At 40.1% G+C, this 18,374-nt stretch overlaps 2 protein-coding genes across 6 annotated transcripts in view; one reads left to right on the top strand and one right to left on the bottom strand.

Annotated features, from left to right (window-relative positions):
- Window positions 1–12,791, bottom strand: part of mcf2l2 (MCF.2 cell line derived transforming sequence-like 2) — a 356,499-nt gene extending 343,708 nt beyond the window's left edge. Inside the window, exon 1 of the mRNA XM_032511616.1 lies at window positions 11,958–12,791. Coding sequence (XP_032367507.1) covers window positions 11,958–12,036 — 79 coding nt within the window. The 5' untranslated portion in view covers window positions 12,037–12,791. The remainder of the gene's footprint in view (window positions 1–11,957) is intronic.
- Window positions 12,792–16,206: 3,415 nt separating this feature from the next.
- The window catches only part of rfc4 (replication factor C (activator 1) 4), a 32,629-nt gene continuing 30,461 nt past the window's right edge, over window positions 16,207–18,374 (top strand). Inside the window, exons 1-3 of one of the 5 annotated variants that reach the window (XM_032511624.1) lie at window positions 16,207–16,421; window positions 17,018–17,141; window positions 18,134–18,212. In XM_032511624.1, coding sequence (XP_032367515.1) covers window positions 17,026–17,141; window positions 18,134–18,212 — 195 coding nt within the window. In that variant the 5' untranslated portion in view covers window positions 16,207–16,421; window positions 17,018–17,025. Of the gene's footprint in view, window positions 16,474–16,507; window positions 16,531–17,017; window positions 17,142–18,133; window positions 18,213–18,374 lie in introns of those variants that run through there. The other 4 variants (XM_032511620.1, XM_032511623.1, XM_032511621.1 and 1 more) reach the window with 4 other exon arrangements.

Here is an 18,374-nt window from a genome sequence, read left to right as displayed (position 1 = left end):
GCAGATGACCAACACAAAAACAATTGCTAATAATGCTGCAAGCTGCGATTCCAAGCTCAAACCTTGTTTTGTATCATTCTACGTCCAGTTATTGTGCATTTAAAGCGCCCCCTAGTGGTCACTTTGAATGGGACTTGCAGTGTATGTGTGTAGGTGTGGAAGGAGATCTCAAAAATGTGTTTTTCAAAAACTTCAAAATGGCGGAAACATTTTCTAGGCGGAACTTAATGTACCTTTTCTTTGTAGAGCACATTAATCTGCACATGTGTGAGAAATTTAAAGTCAATCGGATTTACGGTGTGGAGGGCGTGGCCTTTCAATGTTTGTATTTTGAAGCCTTAATTATAACGCCACCATCAGATTCAAGTTCAGGTTACTTTATTGGTACCCGTGGGTAAACTAGGTTTACAGTCTGAGAGGCAGGACATCCTTAACCACAGTAGCAAAGCTACACAGTTAACACAGCAAGGGTGTAGAACCCTATTTTTGCAAAGATTTTTATTCTTAGGGGTCCAAGCCTGAGGCTGTATTTTTTTTAAAACTTTGTATTATTCTTCACCGCCTAAAACTCCCACTACAACCTAAACCGTACATGGTGGGGGCGTTTAATTTTCATGACTGGTCCAAAACCCTGCAAGGAACTCAGGCACAACAATTGACCCTATAGCAGAAAAAAACACGTCAAAAACCATATATAGTTGTGTTCCCTGGATCCAACTGAATCTTCTGATATATACTGTGTGTCCACCTAAATCATGATTTATCGAAAACCTATTTTGCCAAACTCCTCATAGACCTTGCAACCGATCTGCTCGAAACTTGTTACGTAGCAACCTGACAAAAAGAAAAAAAATTATATATGATAAAAATGTAGCATATTACACACAAACAAATGTGTGTAGCTAACTATAAAAACACCAACTTTGCCACATCTCAACCAAAATAAATGCTATCAGTGCAACAATTTAGATTCTTGTTTACCATGACCCTCTGAAGGTCCCCCAAACATTTTTTAAAAATTGGCCACTAGGAGGCACTACAAGTAAAAAAAGTGTATATATCTCATGAACGGGTTATCTGATTTTTACAAAATTTGGTGGGTACCATCTACGGCCAGTCCTAAGGCCACCACTACAGTGGAATACCCATCGCACATTAGAGATCGTAACATCCATGTTTTCCTTGAATCAAGTTGAATCACAAGACTTATCCACAAAGGAGTTTATTTGCAATATTGCGCAATGTGCAAAACCAACTTTTTCTATCTCATCCTAGGCCGTGCGACCAATGTGCACGAAACTTGGTACCTAGCATCTCCGGATGGACTTGATCAAAATTTATGAAAAGAATGTTGTTATGTAAAACTATGTGCAATTTACGACCAAACAAAATTTCAAAACACAAACTTTAGCATATCTCAGCCAAATTAAATGCTATCAGCAAAGACTTATTGGTCGACATGCCACTCTGAGGCTCTTTTAGGATTTTAGTCATTTTAGTACAGCTTTGTTACAGTGCCACCAGTCGGCACACTTCCTGTTTTATTCGCTTGTATTTTAGATCTAACCAACAGGTTTATTTTAATTTCTTTAATTTGTTTCCTCTTTCAGTGGAGGCTAGGCATGTTAGTGTGGCTCCCTTCAGTTTAGTGATAATAGCGCTGGGACATGATTTGGAGCAAACTGGTTTGCATCGATTGCAGTGAGCAATCGTACCATCACATTTAATGGTTAAGTTGATGCACCACTGGAACATACCTTGAGTTAGCCTCTCCGCAGCTGGCCTATGTCCACTAATTTTAAGTAACTGTTAGTGTATTTGTTTTAAAAAGATTTTACCTTTAAATTGTAATAAACTATTTCTATATTTTCTACCTAAATTTGACTTACCTACTTTCTTACATTCTCTTTTTAGACACTTCCAGTCTTCATTCATTAATGATCATTAATTATCAATAAATAAGTAACTTTTGGGAACCACGTCTCTGTCCTGCTGTCACTGAACCTGTGTAGCCTTTGTTAACTAGTCAAGGTAGAACTAAAGCATATCTTGAGCAACCTCTAGCTCCCCAGCAAGAGCATGTGGATGTGTCCTTTGCAGCGGCCTGGGTTCAAGTTTGACTTGTGGCCCTTTGCAGCGTGTTATCCCCTATCTGGCTCCCAAAAGCCCCCCACAAAATAAATCAAAATCAAAAATAGAATTAGATCATATCTTGGGGTGAATCCCAAGGTGGCGTTGTTGGATTTTGTTTGTGATTTCTCCTCTAGAGTCTCCTGCCTTAACACAAGAACAGAAGTTTACACAAGAAGTTGTGTAAATGTGTGAGTGAGTGTTTATGTGATGAGTAGGTGGCACGGTTTGTACGTTAACCTTGGCCTGTGAATGCTGAATGGTTCCTGTACCATGTAAAAAGCACTTTGAGTAGTCCTTGAGACTAGAAAAGCGCTATATAAGAACAGTCTGTTTACATTTACAATAAAACACAGGACCATTACAAAACACAGTTCCATGAGTCTTTGCACTCCTTCAGCACGCAACAGATAAAATAGGGCACAATGGCGTCCTACCGATCGCTATAATATTATGGCCGCTTAGATTTACCATGTTTACCTGTAATTAAAGAGAGAGACATTTAGCTGTGATGTGTTTTATGCCTATATGTACAATGACAGCGTAGTGACCTTATAAACCTGGTGCCACGTGCATAGATGGCTGAGGCATTAACCTCAAATAGTTAGGGTCGGGATAGCACATTGGTCAGGGGATAGAACCTAAACAAATCAGTTTTCCAGTATAGACCGGGTAGGAAATTAATTGTTACGTTTGAATAGTTATTAGTTACAAGTTAGTAATTAGAATGAACAAATTAGAGATTTGGCAAACTGACACAACGCGGTTAATAGCTAGCCGGCTGGCCAGTCATGCTTAAAGACCCTGCTGTGAGCTGGCTGGAGCTCTCTCAAGAGACTGGTCTCGTAGACAAGAGGCTTTTATTTTCCCTGTAACAGACCATAACAACAAAACTGTCCATTATAGGAAACTGGATTGTAATTATTTGCCTGGATCTCATCCTCCTGCCAGAGGGGAGTGATTCAAACACTAATTTGCTAATTAAAGCATTTAAACTTTGTTTTAAGTCTTTTAGTTATCACCTTTTCAAATTAATGGAAAAAAAGATGTTTACATTTTAAGTGCCTATTTAAGTGTGATTTTAAGGAATTGTTATAGTGTAATTGTTTTTTTAGTGATGTCAATTCAATTAAATTTAATTTTATTAATGGTGTCAAATCATAATAATAAATAATTTACAGGGATCAAACAATTACCACAAAAGCAATTGCACACAACGAGAAAAAAAACTTGTCTCCATGCTCCCAGATTTCAATAATTACTCAGGTGAGTACAATGCCATTATTACCAAAGACGATAAAGGGCAAATCATAAACTGAAATGTTCCCTTTCCGTTACACTGCTCTCAGCTGATATAAATACATACCAAGGTCTCAAAGTTTGTCTACTGTCATTCTACGACAAGGGAGCACAATAAAATTCAAGTTGTCGTCTCTTTATGCTACACAGGAAAAAACAAAAACAACTTTTTATGATGGAGTATGGAGGATGAGTTGAGTAGTCTTACAGCCTGAGTAAATAAACTGCTCTGCATAGCCTTATGGTAAAGCTTTTCTGTGTCAGATGTTGAAAAGGGTTTACAGTGTTTATGACAAGAATTATAATAAACAGATCCTGGCCCATAAAGTTAGTTCTGAGAGAGAGAAATTGTACCAGTACTGATCAGCAGTTCTTCTCACCTTCTACACCTATGTTTACAGACTCATTGTACCTTGTTGCAGTCTCTAAGAATTCAGCATTATGTGTTAAATTATCAATATTCATTTTTTTCTGCATCCATGGACAGGAATTTCACTGTACATTCAAAGAGATATTGTCCTCCTTCTTTCTGGGCTGTCCAGAGCAACAAAGTACAGCAGCAGTCAGAAACTTCCCTCCCTACAGCCTGACATTTTTCATTGCACACTCTAATGGCGTTTTTCCACTGCTGGTAACGGCTCGCCTCGGCTCGCCTCGGTTCGGCTCGGCTCGGCTCGGCCCATTCTTCGTCCGTTTTCCATTGCCGATTGAGTACAGCCTCAGCGTGGCTGGTCACCATAGCAAAGCGTGATGACGTAATTTCAGCGCAACTCACAACAGCACGTCGCAAACTCGCCGCGGCCAGAAGAAATGTTTTGTTTCAAAAGAGCTGAAGGAAGCAACAAAAATCACCACTAAAAAAACGGAGTTTGGGAATTCTGACGGAGTTCAGACGTCGACACGACGGTTGTTCGCCGACACAAAAGGGTAAGTTAAGTTTCCTGGTAACGTTAGCAACATTTGCAGTGTTCAGCGTCGCAGTCAGTATTTACTAGACGCTATATAAAGTACATGAACTTTAGCAACCATGATTACACACCAACATGTCTACTGTGTACTGTTGGTTTCAGAGCATTCACGCTTTGTAAAGTCACCGCCGCAGACCGTCCGGTGGGCGATGTCCGACCGGTGAGCTCTCTGGTTTTGACTACTGGGCTTCGTATAATCTTTATGAGAGTCACGGAGAGGCTTATGACAACGACTGGGATGCATCTGGGGAGCAGAGCCGGCGGGGACACTGTCACAGGGTGCAGAGGAAGAAGAACGGGATGTACGGGAGGGTTTGATGCGCTACTTGAAAAGCTAAATAAAAACTTTTCTTATATATTTGTCTGTTTTTTAAAGGAACAGTGTGCAATATTGGAACGACATGAAGCCGCTAGTAGCCGCAACAGTTGAAAAGTGAGAATAGTGCAGAGAGTGGATAATCTGTCGGGGTCCGGCTTGATTGTTTAAATGTCCCGTTTGTTCTGGAAAAAACACTCGCACTCTGTTTGTAAACAGTAGTGATCCGACCAACCAGCAGTCTGCAGGTTTCACGTCACCTTTTGGATACGCCTCGGCTCGCTTGGAAACTCGACTGAGGTAGTACTAAAAAAAGTACCTGGTAGACAGGTCCCCAGGGACTTTTTTTCATAATGGAAACCAAAAAAAAGGCGAGTAGAGCCGAGGCGAGTCAAGTAGATACCATGCAGTGGAAAACCGCCATAAAGGTCACTCATGACGTCCCTGATACACACCCTCTTTTGATAAACCACCACTTTAGAAGGAGCTCCCAGACTGAGTAGGGCTGGAAGGGGGCAGAGGGTTTGGCTCAAGGGATCTTTAAACTGAACTAGAATATGATTGTCTATCTGACCAGCAAGCACTTATCTGCAGGCTTCAATACTAATCATCCTAACATGCTTTAATGGGACGGTAGTACCCATTTTAGATCAGGCATTTATAAAGCAGCAAGTATGGTCATGAATTATGAGGGAACAAGGGAAAATGACCCATCCTGGTGCTGCTGTGATGTCATCGGCCACCAAAGAGGACAAAGGGGACATTTGTGTATTCTGTGGATGTGAATAGGTGGTGGAGTTAATGTCATTATAATATTACTAAAGGACTAATATACACATATGTAATATACATACATCACAGGAAAACAAATTTCCTATGGAGATTTCACAGCAAAACCTGGGAATTCTTAAATATTTAAATTCCACAGCATGCCAATTTGCTAAACCTCTGTCCTCGCCCCCAGTCCTCCCGACAAATCCCAAAACAACGTCATCTGAAAATAGCCCTGCTCAACACCGATCGCTAAGTAATAAAACGGTCACCCTGAATTAATTCAGCCAAGCCCCACCATCATCTCAGTTTTTGTTTTGCATTTTTTGACCAAGTTCTGTGCCTTATCACAGTCTGTCCTCATCCTTGGAGACTTTCAATTCCACATCGACAACATAAATTGAATATCTGCCACTAAATTTCTGGAACTGTTAAACTGCTTCTACTTCTCACAACATGTTAACTTCCACAACCATACTCATGGTCATATCCTCGATCTGGTCTGCTCCACTGGTCTCACAGTACATCATCTCTCCATCATCGACCTCCATATCTCAGACAATATTGCAATCATCATCAACATCCCCATTCCTATCCCAAAAGGCAAGTGCAAAATCTCATTCAGGAACCTAAAGTTAATTGTGCTGGGCCCTAAACACCTCTGAACCTCATTATCCAAAGATGTAGCTACTCTGGATGGTATTACTGTGGCCTCCAGCACTACTGTCAGAAATCTTGGAGTTATTTTTGATCAGGATTTATCTTTTAACGCCCACTTTAAAGGCACATCTTGTCTCAAAACAATGCTGAAAAACTAGTCCATGCATTTGTTACAAAGCTGCCCTATTGTAATTCCTTACCATCAGGTTGCTCAAATAAGTCCCGTAAGACTCTCCAGCTGATCCAGAATGCTGCAGTGCATGTGCTGACAAGAAATAATAAAAGAGATCATATTTAGCTCACGGAAAATTAGGATCAAATTTAAAATCCTTCTCCTGACCTACAAAACCCTTAATGGTCAGGCACCATCATATCTTAAAGAGCTCATAGTACCTTATTGTCCCACATTTAAGAGTAAACCTAAAACTCTCCACTTTGATAAAGCTTAAAGGAGTGAGGAATTGCAGCGTTCGCCTAGAATGATTAAATAAGGTAGTGTCTCCAAACTTACCTCAATTATAACTTGTATCCTGCTGGTTAAACTATAGCACTTATTTTTTTTAAATAAATTAAGTTATTATTTAAAATATTTTATAAATATAGTTTGTATACGGCCCCTAAGCACTCATCTTACTGTTGTTAGCGGTAGCAGCAGAGAGCAGAAGCCCTCTGTCATCCTGTCTGGACTTGCTGGCTCCCACCATTACTAAAACTATCTCCTTCAAAACACTCAGCCCCCTGGTACAATCCTGAACATCACCAAATGAAGTCCTGTAAACATCCTGCAAAACGCCCTAAACGCTGCCCGGTCCTGCTACCACTCACAGCTCATACACTCTGGCTCCAACAATCTCAAGACTGTCTTTTCTACAATAAACCAACTTCTAAATGGATGAATGCAACTCCAATTAAATGCAACCAAATGAATGCAACTCCAATTAAAATTAAAAATTAACACCTTTTACTGCAACTTGCCCACCTCCCCTGCTTCTTCAACCACCCCACTGGCTCCAACCTCTCAGTTGAATTCAATTCAATTCAAATCACTTTATTCATCCCCAGAAGGCAATTAAATGACAAAAAGAGCAGAATATTCCACCACATACAGTACATCATTGATAAAATAAATGTATAGATTGTAATACATAAAAAGAAAAAAAGGGGAAAGGGGAAGGGATGATTTCGTTGTTCATAAGTCTATAGAGTCTTGTAGTGCAGTCCAAAGATTTGGCGAGGCTAGGAGTTTAAGATCTGGTCCGCCCGGGGACAAAGGCCGCCTTCCTTCTCTGGGTCTTACAGCCTTGACAACGAAGTCTATGCCTTAAAGAGGGGCCACTCAAACGTTGAAAACATGACATGGGATGGATCACGAAGGATCCTACAAGCAGTCTTCAAGGTCTACTGTTCATATAGGGTGGGTAGAGCTCTCAGGGGGTGTCCAAAAATATCTTGGACAGACCTTAACAGTTTGAGGTAAGCAGTTCCTGATTTGAAGACTATTGGAGTAAAACCAACAAGTGAAGGAAAAAGTTATCATACGATTATAGACTTTCTGACCAACAGGACACAGAGGCTACTGGTTAACAACACCTTTTTCAGATGTCTGGATCTCATCAACAGGTTTGCCACAAGGGTGTGCCCTTTCTTCCCTCCTCTACATTCTCTGCACAGATGACTGCAGGTCTACTAAATCAAACTGTCAGATGGTGAAATTTGCTGTTGACATAGTTGTCCTGTCTCTGCTTTCAGGCTCCCTCCATGACTACTGCTCAACTCTGCAGGAGTTTGTGATGTGGTGTGAAATTTCCTATCTAGAGTTGAATGTGGATAAAACCAAGGAGATGATAGTTACATTCTCCCCCAAGCAGAGGCAGTCAGTACCACCATCTAGGGAAAGCTAGTAGAGGTTGTAGAGGAATATGTATACCTCAGGACTATTTTTGACAACCAGCTTTTGTCTGGTTGTCAAATTATGAAGAAATGGGCAGTACCTAATTTAATGTAAGCAAGAACATCCTAACTACATTCTACTACAAAGCGGGTGATGAGCTTCTCTGCCAGGATTTGTGGCTGCATGGTGCTAAATGACGAAGAAATGTCAGCAAACAGAAGTCTGGCTGTGGAGTTGGGGGTTTTCAGCTGTTTGTGGATATTGTCTAGGATGAAGATTTTAGCATCGTCAACCCCCCTGCCCATCCGATATGCAAACTGGTGTGTATCCATAATTGGATCTGTTACCTTGGTGATATAGTGCTTTATGACTCTCTCCATGGCCTTCATTACCAGGGAGGTTAGGACCACATAGTTGAGGTTGTTCAGGACTTTTTTGGTGCCCTTGTTGGGTATAAGAATCACCGTAGAGTGTTTCCACAGCTGGGAGACTGTGCTACTGTTGACGTAGCACTGAAACAGGTGTACACCCAAAATTGATCAGCACAGTGCCTAAGGTACATCCTTCACCCTGACCAAGTGCCTCACTGATATTCCAACCTGGACAGAAACCAACTTCCTCCAACTCCATTAACAAAAAATGTAACTTGATTATCATCAGTCCAAAATCCCTCACAAAGAACACCCATAACTTCCGTCTCCCTGTCAACAACTCCACCCTGTCTCCATTCCCACATATGCGTAACCTCGGAGTCATCTTTGACAGCAACCTCACTTTAACTAGAAATGCCTTCTTCCACCTCAAAAACATTGCCTGTCTCTGCCCATCACTTACCTTCTCTGCTGCCAAAACTTTGATTCAAGCCTTCCTCACTTCCAGAATCTACTACTGCAACAGCAACCTTTATGGTTCATTTGCAAAATCCTTAAATAAACTTCAATACATCCGGTTTAAAGTCCTCCTACCCCACGAAGCCCTCTATAACCAGGCTCCTTCCTACCTTACAGACCTGCTCCACCGCCACAATCCCCCCGTAAACTCCGCTCTTCTGACGCAAACCTCCTCTTCCCACCACTCCGGACCAAGCACCATACCTGGGGCAGAGCTTTCATCATTGCAGCCCCTTCACTCTGGAACTCCCTACACATACACATTGTTTATTTTTTTATGTGCTAAATGTGCTGGTTTTACTGTAATGTGTCTTTGAGTACCATGTAAAGTGCTTTATGAATAAAATAAATACTATATAAATATAAATAAAAACCTCTGCATGTGAAAATCATGCAAAACATTTAAATGTTGGTTCATATAGTGTATGCAAATCTGGTGTTCAGACAAAGGGTCAGTATAGATAACTTTCATGAAAATAACTTTTTGTCTTATTTGCAGAAAGTGTCACTTTATCCTGACAATAGGAAATGAAAGATACCATGAACAAATAATGTTCCTCTTCCTCCCCCTAGTGCTCCTGGTGTCATTTGTAAGTTTACACTGTAGATCAGTGATCATTACTTTCGGCCCGCCAAGCCGTTCGATCCGGCCCGCGTCTGGATTCCAAAATTCTGAGGATCAAAGAGAAAATATGTAGGCCTATCCTACACTATTAAAGCAACTAAAAGCCGCAACAACTGAGTCTCTTCTCAGTAATCACCCCCATTTATGACTCTATTTAGGCTACACCCCAAAATCAAACTACTCTCTCTTGATCAGTTAAAGTTCGAGTAATAATGCCACTTGCGTGGGAGTAGGCAGATTTCAGTGCGGCGATTTTTCTCTGACGCGCTCTGACTGCTCAGGATATGAAATCTAAAATTGAATGTTTTAGTGTGGTGGTGACGCGCAGATTGTATTCTTTTGCAACAGCAACAGTTTCGTTGCAAATTAGGCATACTGGTGAGGCATTCCGGAAGGTTGGCTGATAAGATACTTTTCAGTCCAGTCATCATTGAAGGACCTGTTTTCAATATCAACTTTGCGTTTCATAGCCTTTGAGAGTGCCATTTTACCTCTGTTAAGAGACCCTTTCCTGTCACTTCCTCTGTTTGTTTTTCAAGTGCTCTGTAAGTAAAATTGACTTAATTGAGTTGAGGCAAATATCTATCACCCTGGTGGTTGTCTGTGTATAGTGATAGGAACCTGACTCATAAAGGCCTCAGTTTTGTAATGAAATGGAAAAAGTATTAACAATAAAAATCATCATAATGTTATACCAAAATTTGATTTTTTATTTAATTTTTATTTAAGGGTTCGGCCCCCAAGGAGACTGTCTGGTAAAATTCTGGCCCTCTGACAAATATAGTTGATGACCCCTGCTGTATATAAACAGCCAATAAGAGCCGAGGAGTCTCTTACACCGTATCATGACTGCTCATGAACTGCAAACATCAAACTATCAAACTAGGCAGCGCTCATCAAATATGAATCCAGATTTTGTTTTCAGAAAGATATTTTAGTTCACTGTTTAGCTGTAAAATGAAATTGTTTGCTTTGGCCAGTCGGTTGGTGTTTGGTTTTGCCTCACATTGGTCACAAACATTCTCTTGTTTTTGGACACACTGTTCATGTTCTGAAGATTTTATTGAACAACACCAAAAACAAAAGAACAAAGCAGCTACTAAATGGACCTTGTGGTGAAATTATTTTGTCAACTGTGATTTTCAAGGTCAACAATTAGCACAGCTTTAAACCCAACATGAAACCACAACTGTACAAACTACATCTGCTGTTGAAGAGCTATGATGAAAACAATTAAACTGTTCAAAGATTCAAGACCCTTTAACTCACATACACAAGTAATATATAGTGGAATTCAGTGTGGCATGCATTGTAGGGAAAAGACTTTTCAGACTATTAAAAAAAAAATATATTTATAGATTTATAGATTATTTTTGTCAACAATCAGAACATTTTGGGAATTTAAATATAGTAGAAAAGGGGTTTAGTAAGTAATTAAAATAAGTAATATAAAGACAACACAAACAGTCATCACATTTATAAATCCAAACATACATAAAATATGATAAGATACAATCCAAATACAAAGCAAGAAAAGAATTGCAGTTTAAACATGATCTTTATGCTGCCACTAATGCCACAAACACTGGTGGCAGCATTCTGTGTGAACCTGGCTCCCAATAAATCAATTCAGTGCCCCATGCATAGCATATGCTAACCTAGTTTCCATGGTAACACTCTGCACAATTCCTCCTCCAGCCCCCTCACCCTCACTCCCTATGATTGCAAAAAATGCGGTGATGGAGTGGCACATTAACCTACTATTTCACAACCACATGGGGCAATAACCCGGATGCAGAATGGGAGATGGAGGAGGAAAAAGGACAGAAAGAGGAGAAGACAGGAAAGAAAGGGATAAAAAGGGAGATAACAGGGAGGTAGAAAGAAAGGACAGAAGGGATGGAAACATGGGATGAATGGTGGAGATGCAGATGGAATGTTATGGAGGTTAATGGAAAAATGAGCAGTGGAGAGAAGTGACTAGGAAAAAAAGCCCAAGGACACCATTTATGATACCACTCAATCTATTTCTGGATAAACTCATAACCACAAAAAAAAACATCATCAATCAAACATAATGACCACCCTGCTGTATGCTGATAACATATTTTTTTCTTGCCCATGCGCAGAGCAGCCATCTGCATCCCTCTTCCCTAAGGGGTCCTGGTGAGATTTTCATCTGCTTCTGCTCTGCTTCTCTTTTCAACCAATACAAGAATTTCCAGAAAAAGATGAAACCTTAAAACACATCGTCCACCAAAGACTTGAACTAACAACAGGGAAGAGAAGGGGGCTCTCACGTAAATTCACACATCACCAATGGAGACAAAAGCATATTTTAACCATCTGAAAATGTTAAACACGAAGATGATGACGAGAAAAAAAGGGGAGAAATGTGATGACTTACCGACATGAGTGATGACACACTGTACCCTCTGTAGCAGCTCCTGGACTGACATCTCGTCTTCTCTCAGCCAGCACAGCATCACAGGGTGTGGGTCGCATCCACTCTCCTGCCCTTGTCTCTCTCTCCGCTCTATCTTTTTCTCTCTCCGCTGCCACGCCTCTTCTTGTCACCCTTCCTTACTCAACAATCTCCCCTCCTTTAGCTCCCTAATCCCGAATTTTTCTCCTCTTTTCTCTTTGCTGCTTCTTGTTTCTAGTTCTTTCTTCTTTGAGTTTTTTTATGTGGAGCCTCTCTTCTTCTTCATCACACCTCCTCCAAATTCAAACAATCACAAAGCCTGGGGGAGCAATGATGATGCCACTCCCAGCCAGTCAGCAAAATAGTAAGCCTGCATATGACTAAGACAGCTAGTCAGGGAATAAAACAGCAAGTAGCTTAGTCAGCCAGTCAGTAAATAACATAAGCAGTCAGCCAGGGTTTAGTTAATAAAATAACAAGTTTGTTTGTCAGCTAGTCACCCCGACAATAAACACCATAGCCAAACTGTTTCTCAGTCAGCAAACTAGGCAGTGAGTAAAAAAACAACAACAAAATAATTAAAGAAAAGAGCCAGTTTGTCTTTAAATTTGTAAGTCAAAAAAACAGCCACTCAGTAATTATTTTAAAATAAAGCTAATAATTTAAACAATACAACTACCCAACTACTCAGTCCTTTTCATAATGTCTGTTTACATATCCAAAAAGTAAGAAGAAACCTCCTGGTCAAAAACACAATAATCCTCCCAGCAAAATGATGCTCTGTTTGCTCTAATAAAGCAGCTGAGTCACAATGAGGGAAAACGAATCAGAGGGCTGCTTTACCTGAAGGCAAAGAGACACAGAAGCTGGGGGAGGGTGGATAGATGGGGTGGGGGTTAATAGGTCCATGAGTGAAATCCTGGTGCCTGGAGGTAGGCCTACGTGGATTGGAGCTAGTGGTAAATGGAAGTATTCATTGATCTGATTGAAGGTAGGAAAAATAACACTAGAAATCGTTTTTGAGTCTCTTAAAAGACAATAACCTTTCCCAATGTTTCACCATCATAATCTGACAAGGGCTTAAACCCCCCAAAAAAATCAATAGCTTATATAGCCTACAACAGACTATAATTTGTCATTCATGCTTTGGTTGCTGTTTATTCAGTGCTACCAGATGCCACTTTGCTGCTGATCCCGCTCCACATTTTGAATGAAGCCAGCAACGCCAGGCAAGGGCGTTAGCACCTCTATTGGGACTATGGAGATTGCCTGGGAGACAACCATTAGCCAGAGACATCTGCACTCAGCCTCACACTGCCGCTCACTTATTGTCCCTCTGGGGGATCCTAAATGGGATCTGCTACTCTGGTCAACGTAGTTAGATATAGGCATGGGGAGTGGTGATTGGTCAGGGTTAGGGAAAGAATATCGATAATGTGTTCTGTATCCAGCGTCATTATGCTCATATAACGTTGTTAACTTAAGAGAAATAATTAGCTTTTTGCTTATTTCAAATTCATAATAACTGACAAAAATGCTCATATATGATTTAGCTTTGTGTCATTATGATATTATCCAAAAGTTTGGAAATAACACAAGAATGCGAGATGAAAGGATGACAAAATATGAAGATGAGTTGCACATGAGTCAATTTGTGACAAGTTATCATATGAGAGACTTCTGTAGCTAATGTCAATACAGTAAAAATGGACCAAATTAACTTGTTGACTACAAGTTAGCATCAAACACAAACAGCTAAAACGTTTTTGAAATGACTGCTAGCTTAGCTACAAACTAGCATCAAACACAACAAAGGCTGTCAGCTGAATAGTGTTTTGAGCGTTAGCAATCACACCAGCAATCACATTAGCGTTAGCAATCACACCAAAGCTAGATAGCTAAAGCGTTTTTTAAATGATTCCCATCTTCTGTTACTGTTTGTAATGAGAAAAGTGTATTATTATATGGATTTCATAAATTTCAGTACGACAGTTCTGTCGTAAACTGTTTAAATCTGAGCACAACTAACATCTGCACTCGACTAGAGCCGGTCTGACTCGGCTCTCATCGGGTATGACGCGTTATGCCGTAAACCGTTTACAGCTGAGCATGGTCAATGTCGGTACACGATCCGTCCCTCCTGCACGATCGGTTCTGCGCGTGTGCAGTATATTCGCGCATGCGCCAGATCTATTTCATGATTTTTTTACGACACTGCACGATCTGTTCCCATAGACAGTTAAGAAAGTCTGTTCGCCTCCACCGAAGCTAACGTTATTTAGCTAACAGTAGCTCTTTTCCACTGTTTAGTTTGAGTAACGTTATTTTAGGCTGAATCAACCTGTTAGCCCGTTAGCCGAAATAGCTGTTAGCTAAACTAGCATCAGCTTCCCGGTAGAGGCTAACCGTTCTCTTAGCTAATATATCAGTACACGATCTGTCATAGTTTGTAGCGGTTAGCCGTTAGCCTCATGGATGTATTAAGAGGACGGTTAGCCTCCACCGCCGTTAGCTTCCCGGCTAACCGCTACTTTGATTCAGTCTACATACAGTTACTCAAACAAACGTGGGGACAGCAGCTACAGCTAATTTAAGACTTGTACAGTAATAATAAAGACAATTTGAGTGATTGTGTTTTAAATGAGCACAAGTAGAACTGACGTAACCCATTATATATTTATATATCGCTGTTAGTTATATAATACACATATAATTGAGGGTCTTAAACATGCTGTCTCAGCTAGCGGTTAGCCGAATTAACTGTTAGCTAAACTAACTTTAGCCTTCCGGTGGAGGCTAACAGCAGACGGCTACTGTGGAATGGATCGTGCAGTGCCGTAAATCCCGGTAAATCCTCGTACATCATGATTATCATCTGCGCGTGCGCGAACATAATGCACATGCGCAGAACGGATCGTGCAGGCAGGACGGATGTGTACCGACAGTCAACTCAAATCTGCACTCTCTGTCTTTTTTTTTTTTTTTTTTTTTTTTAAAGCCATCTTTATTTCAAAAAATACAAAACGAACACCAACACACAATAAAAGTAAAAATACAAACACAACAACATACAATACAATACAATACAATTTGCCAGGGGAAGCTTAAAGGTCACGAGAGAATAAGGAGGACCAAATACTGACAGTTTTAGCTGCTTCTTGTTATGGGAGCCCGAAATCAGATTTTATAATGCACAACCTCATGGAAAAAAGAATAAATTAGGTTTTTTAGAACTGAATTTACTTTTGTGGATATGAAATTTGGCCAAAAGGATTAGTAAATTTATAATAAAAAACATCTTTTCTTTACTATGAGTTCTATAAAAACAAATACAACATTTCCCATATAGGGCAAAGTCTTTATAGATACGGTCAATGATAAATCTGTGTTGCCAAATCTTGGTATGAACAAACCAAAAAAGGTGTACAACAGTTTCTGGTGATCTCACAGAAAGAACACGTTTGCATCAATGTCTCTTTTAAATTTCAGCTATATGATGGCAGGGTAATATCTTGAATTATTCTAAACGACACTTCTTTCACCTTGTTCACTATCAGGTATTTGTGAGGAATCATCCAAACCTTTTTCCAGTCAATATCATTAACAAATCGGTTCCAATAAAATGTAACATTTGGAGTTGAAACAATTTCTTTCTGAAATAAAGCACGGACGTTCTTATTATTTCGAGGAAGTTGAGAAAAGCAGATTTTTCCAACTGGTGACTCAGCCACATCGGGGAGGGGGACAGCAGTAGGAGGAAGTCTACCAGCAGATCTGAACAGCATTATCGTGCCTGATGGAATGGCGTCAAATACGATCGCGAATTCTCTCGGCGTAACAGGAATGTTGTAAGTTGATAAAAACTCACTGTAAGTGAAAAGATACCCCTCTCCATTAAACAGCTGATCCACCAGCAGAATCTGATTAAGTACCCAACTCTCAAAGAAGAGTGATTTGTTTTTATATAATATATCTCTGTTATTCCAGATTAGGTATCTGTGAGGTGAGAAGTTATGTTTATAAATTAGACACCATGCTAAAAGGACCTGCTTGTGGAAGGTGGACAGTTTTACAGGGAGTTTGTCTACATTATGCACTCTGTCCTCTCACTCTCCTCATATTTGGCAGTGACAACACCCTTGCTTGAGCTCCGGCATCCGCAGCATGTGATCACATAGACCTATATGTGTGATCGTGCCTCTGATCGGAAGCCACGACATTTCGTCGGCGGAAGTTGCCTCTGATTGGCTTACCTTGGAATTCTTACCATAACCCTAACCAATCTTACTCCTTATGCCAAAACCTAACCAATCCAACCAACGAAGGCAACGAGAAATGACCAATCAGCGGCAGAGTAGGGCGGGTCAAGCCTTCACCATCCCACAAACGCGAATTTGCGAGCGGGAAGGTACTAACGCTAGCTAACCCGACAGCTAGAAGGCTTTGGTGCGTAGAAACTACGATTGTGTGATATTTAGGTCAGAGTTTGTTATATAAATTCAGTGTGATGCGCTATCTGCTAAACCAACAGCCAACGATTGGCTAATACTATTAGGTAACTTAATAGTTAACAAGCCAGCACTGACTAATTAGGCTAACTAATTGTAGTTAGCCTGTTGTGCTAGCTATAGCGTGTTAATTTATTAGGATTAATGCAGACAGCAACATGATATACAATACATAATGCACAGGACCCACCACTAACTTTACTGTTTGAATAACGACTTGGGTAAAATTAACGTTAACTGCTAGCTAGCAATGTAAAATTGAACTTGTTGAACGTTAACTAATACAAGACGTCAAAAGAGAATTGAGCTAATAATTAGCCGTCTGCAATACTTGCACAATAACCCAGGGAGTGCAGCATGGATATTGTTTAGTCTCTGGTGGTGCAATACTTTAGCCTTTCGGAATAATCATTAGATGTTATTGACATGATGCATATTTTATCCAAAGGGAAGCTTTGTGCTGCAGCTTGCGTGTATGATTGCTTCTGCATGTTTGTTCATCCCGGGTGTTTCTGTTGCTCTTTCAAAAATCAGGTGGAGTCATGCAGGCGTTTTTGAAAGGAGCAACTGTTCAGACTACCAGATCTCAGAAAGACAAGGCAGCAGCAGGGCAAAGTACAGAGAAGAAAGCCAAGGCTATTCCTTGGGTAGAAAAATAGTAAGTGTGAACCTCAAAGGTGTAATGTACAGTATCTCTTTCTGCTTCTTTAGCCTCAAGCCGCAAGATTTACAACCATTCGTTTGTGTCTTTTTTTTAAAGAAATATGTTGGCTAACGTTAATTAATATCCCTCCTCACGCTTTGGCCTACCCGTACATGAAAACTAAATGCTTTTGTCACGTCTGAACAATAAGTTGGGGGGATTGAGAAACACAAGGCATTGTGATGTCTTAAGGCCGGTAAGTGATACAGGAGTATAGTGTTTGTGTACACACAGGATTATTAGGGCTGTCAAAGTTTAAATAGTTCTAATTATATTCTAATCTATTTTTGCGCATTATGTCCATAAGAGACAAACAATACAGAAGGCTATTACTTGTATAGGTATATTTTAGGGGTGGGGGGGAAAAAATCGATACAGCATAGTACCACAATATTTTCCGTTGCAATACTGTATCGATACACAGGCGCCAGGTATCGCTCTTTTATTACATATGTGTTGGTCAGTTTGCATGCTTGACGATGCCATTTTCTGCAATAAAATTAAAGTGAGATGAACAAACTGAGAAATTTTATCTTTTTAGTTAACAGATGTTGTCTAAGTTTACTTTGAGGACATTTGAAATTGGGAAAAATAGAAGTTGGGGGGGGGGAAAAAATGTAATTTGAAATTTATTGTTGAATATTGCAATATGTTTAAAATTGCAATAATATTGTATTGATATCTTATCAAGAAGTTTCTGGTGATTCCCACCCCTATTCATTTTACTACTATATTACTTGGATAGGTATATTTATTTCAATAGAATATTAATATTTATTTTAAAAGATATACCTACCTACACGTTACAGAAGAAAACAAAATAATGCATTGTATGATGTGCGCTAATGACAAATAAAACCCTTGTCAGGCTTGCCTATTAACTGTGCCTAAATAGTTCGAACACATGCTAAATAAGTATTAACAGGCGGTGTTTTTGCAAATCCCAGCAGGCCAAAGTGTGTTGATGAGGTGGCCTTTCAGGAGGAGGTAGTAGCAGTGCTGAAGAAGTCTCTGGAAGGAGCTGATGTAAGTATCAGGGTATTATCATGGTTTTGATGATGCCTTTTGATGATTTGCGACCTGCAAATTTGACAGCTTATAATTTATTTTGTTGAAAAACGAGAAGAGTGAGTCTGCCAGAGTTCAATGTGTGTGTATACACACACACACACACACACACACACACAC

This window comes from Etheostoma spectabile, unplaced genomic scaffold (genome assembly GCF_008692095.1).
Source record: "Etheostoma spectabile isolate EspeVRDwgs_2016 unplaced genomic scaffold, UIUC_Espe_1.0 scaffold395, whole genome shotgun sequence".
In the NCBI taxonomy this organism is placed as follows: Eukaryota; Metazoa; Chordata; class Actinopteri; order Perciformes; family Percidae; genus Etheostoma; species Etheostoma spectabile.
The sequence above is the reverse complement of the archived record's forward strand: the minus strand, read 5'-3'. Positions and strand labels throughout refer to the sequence as shown.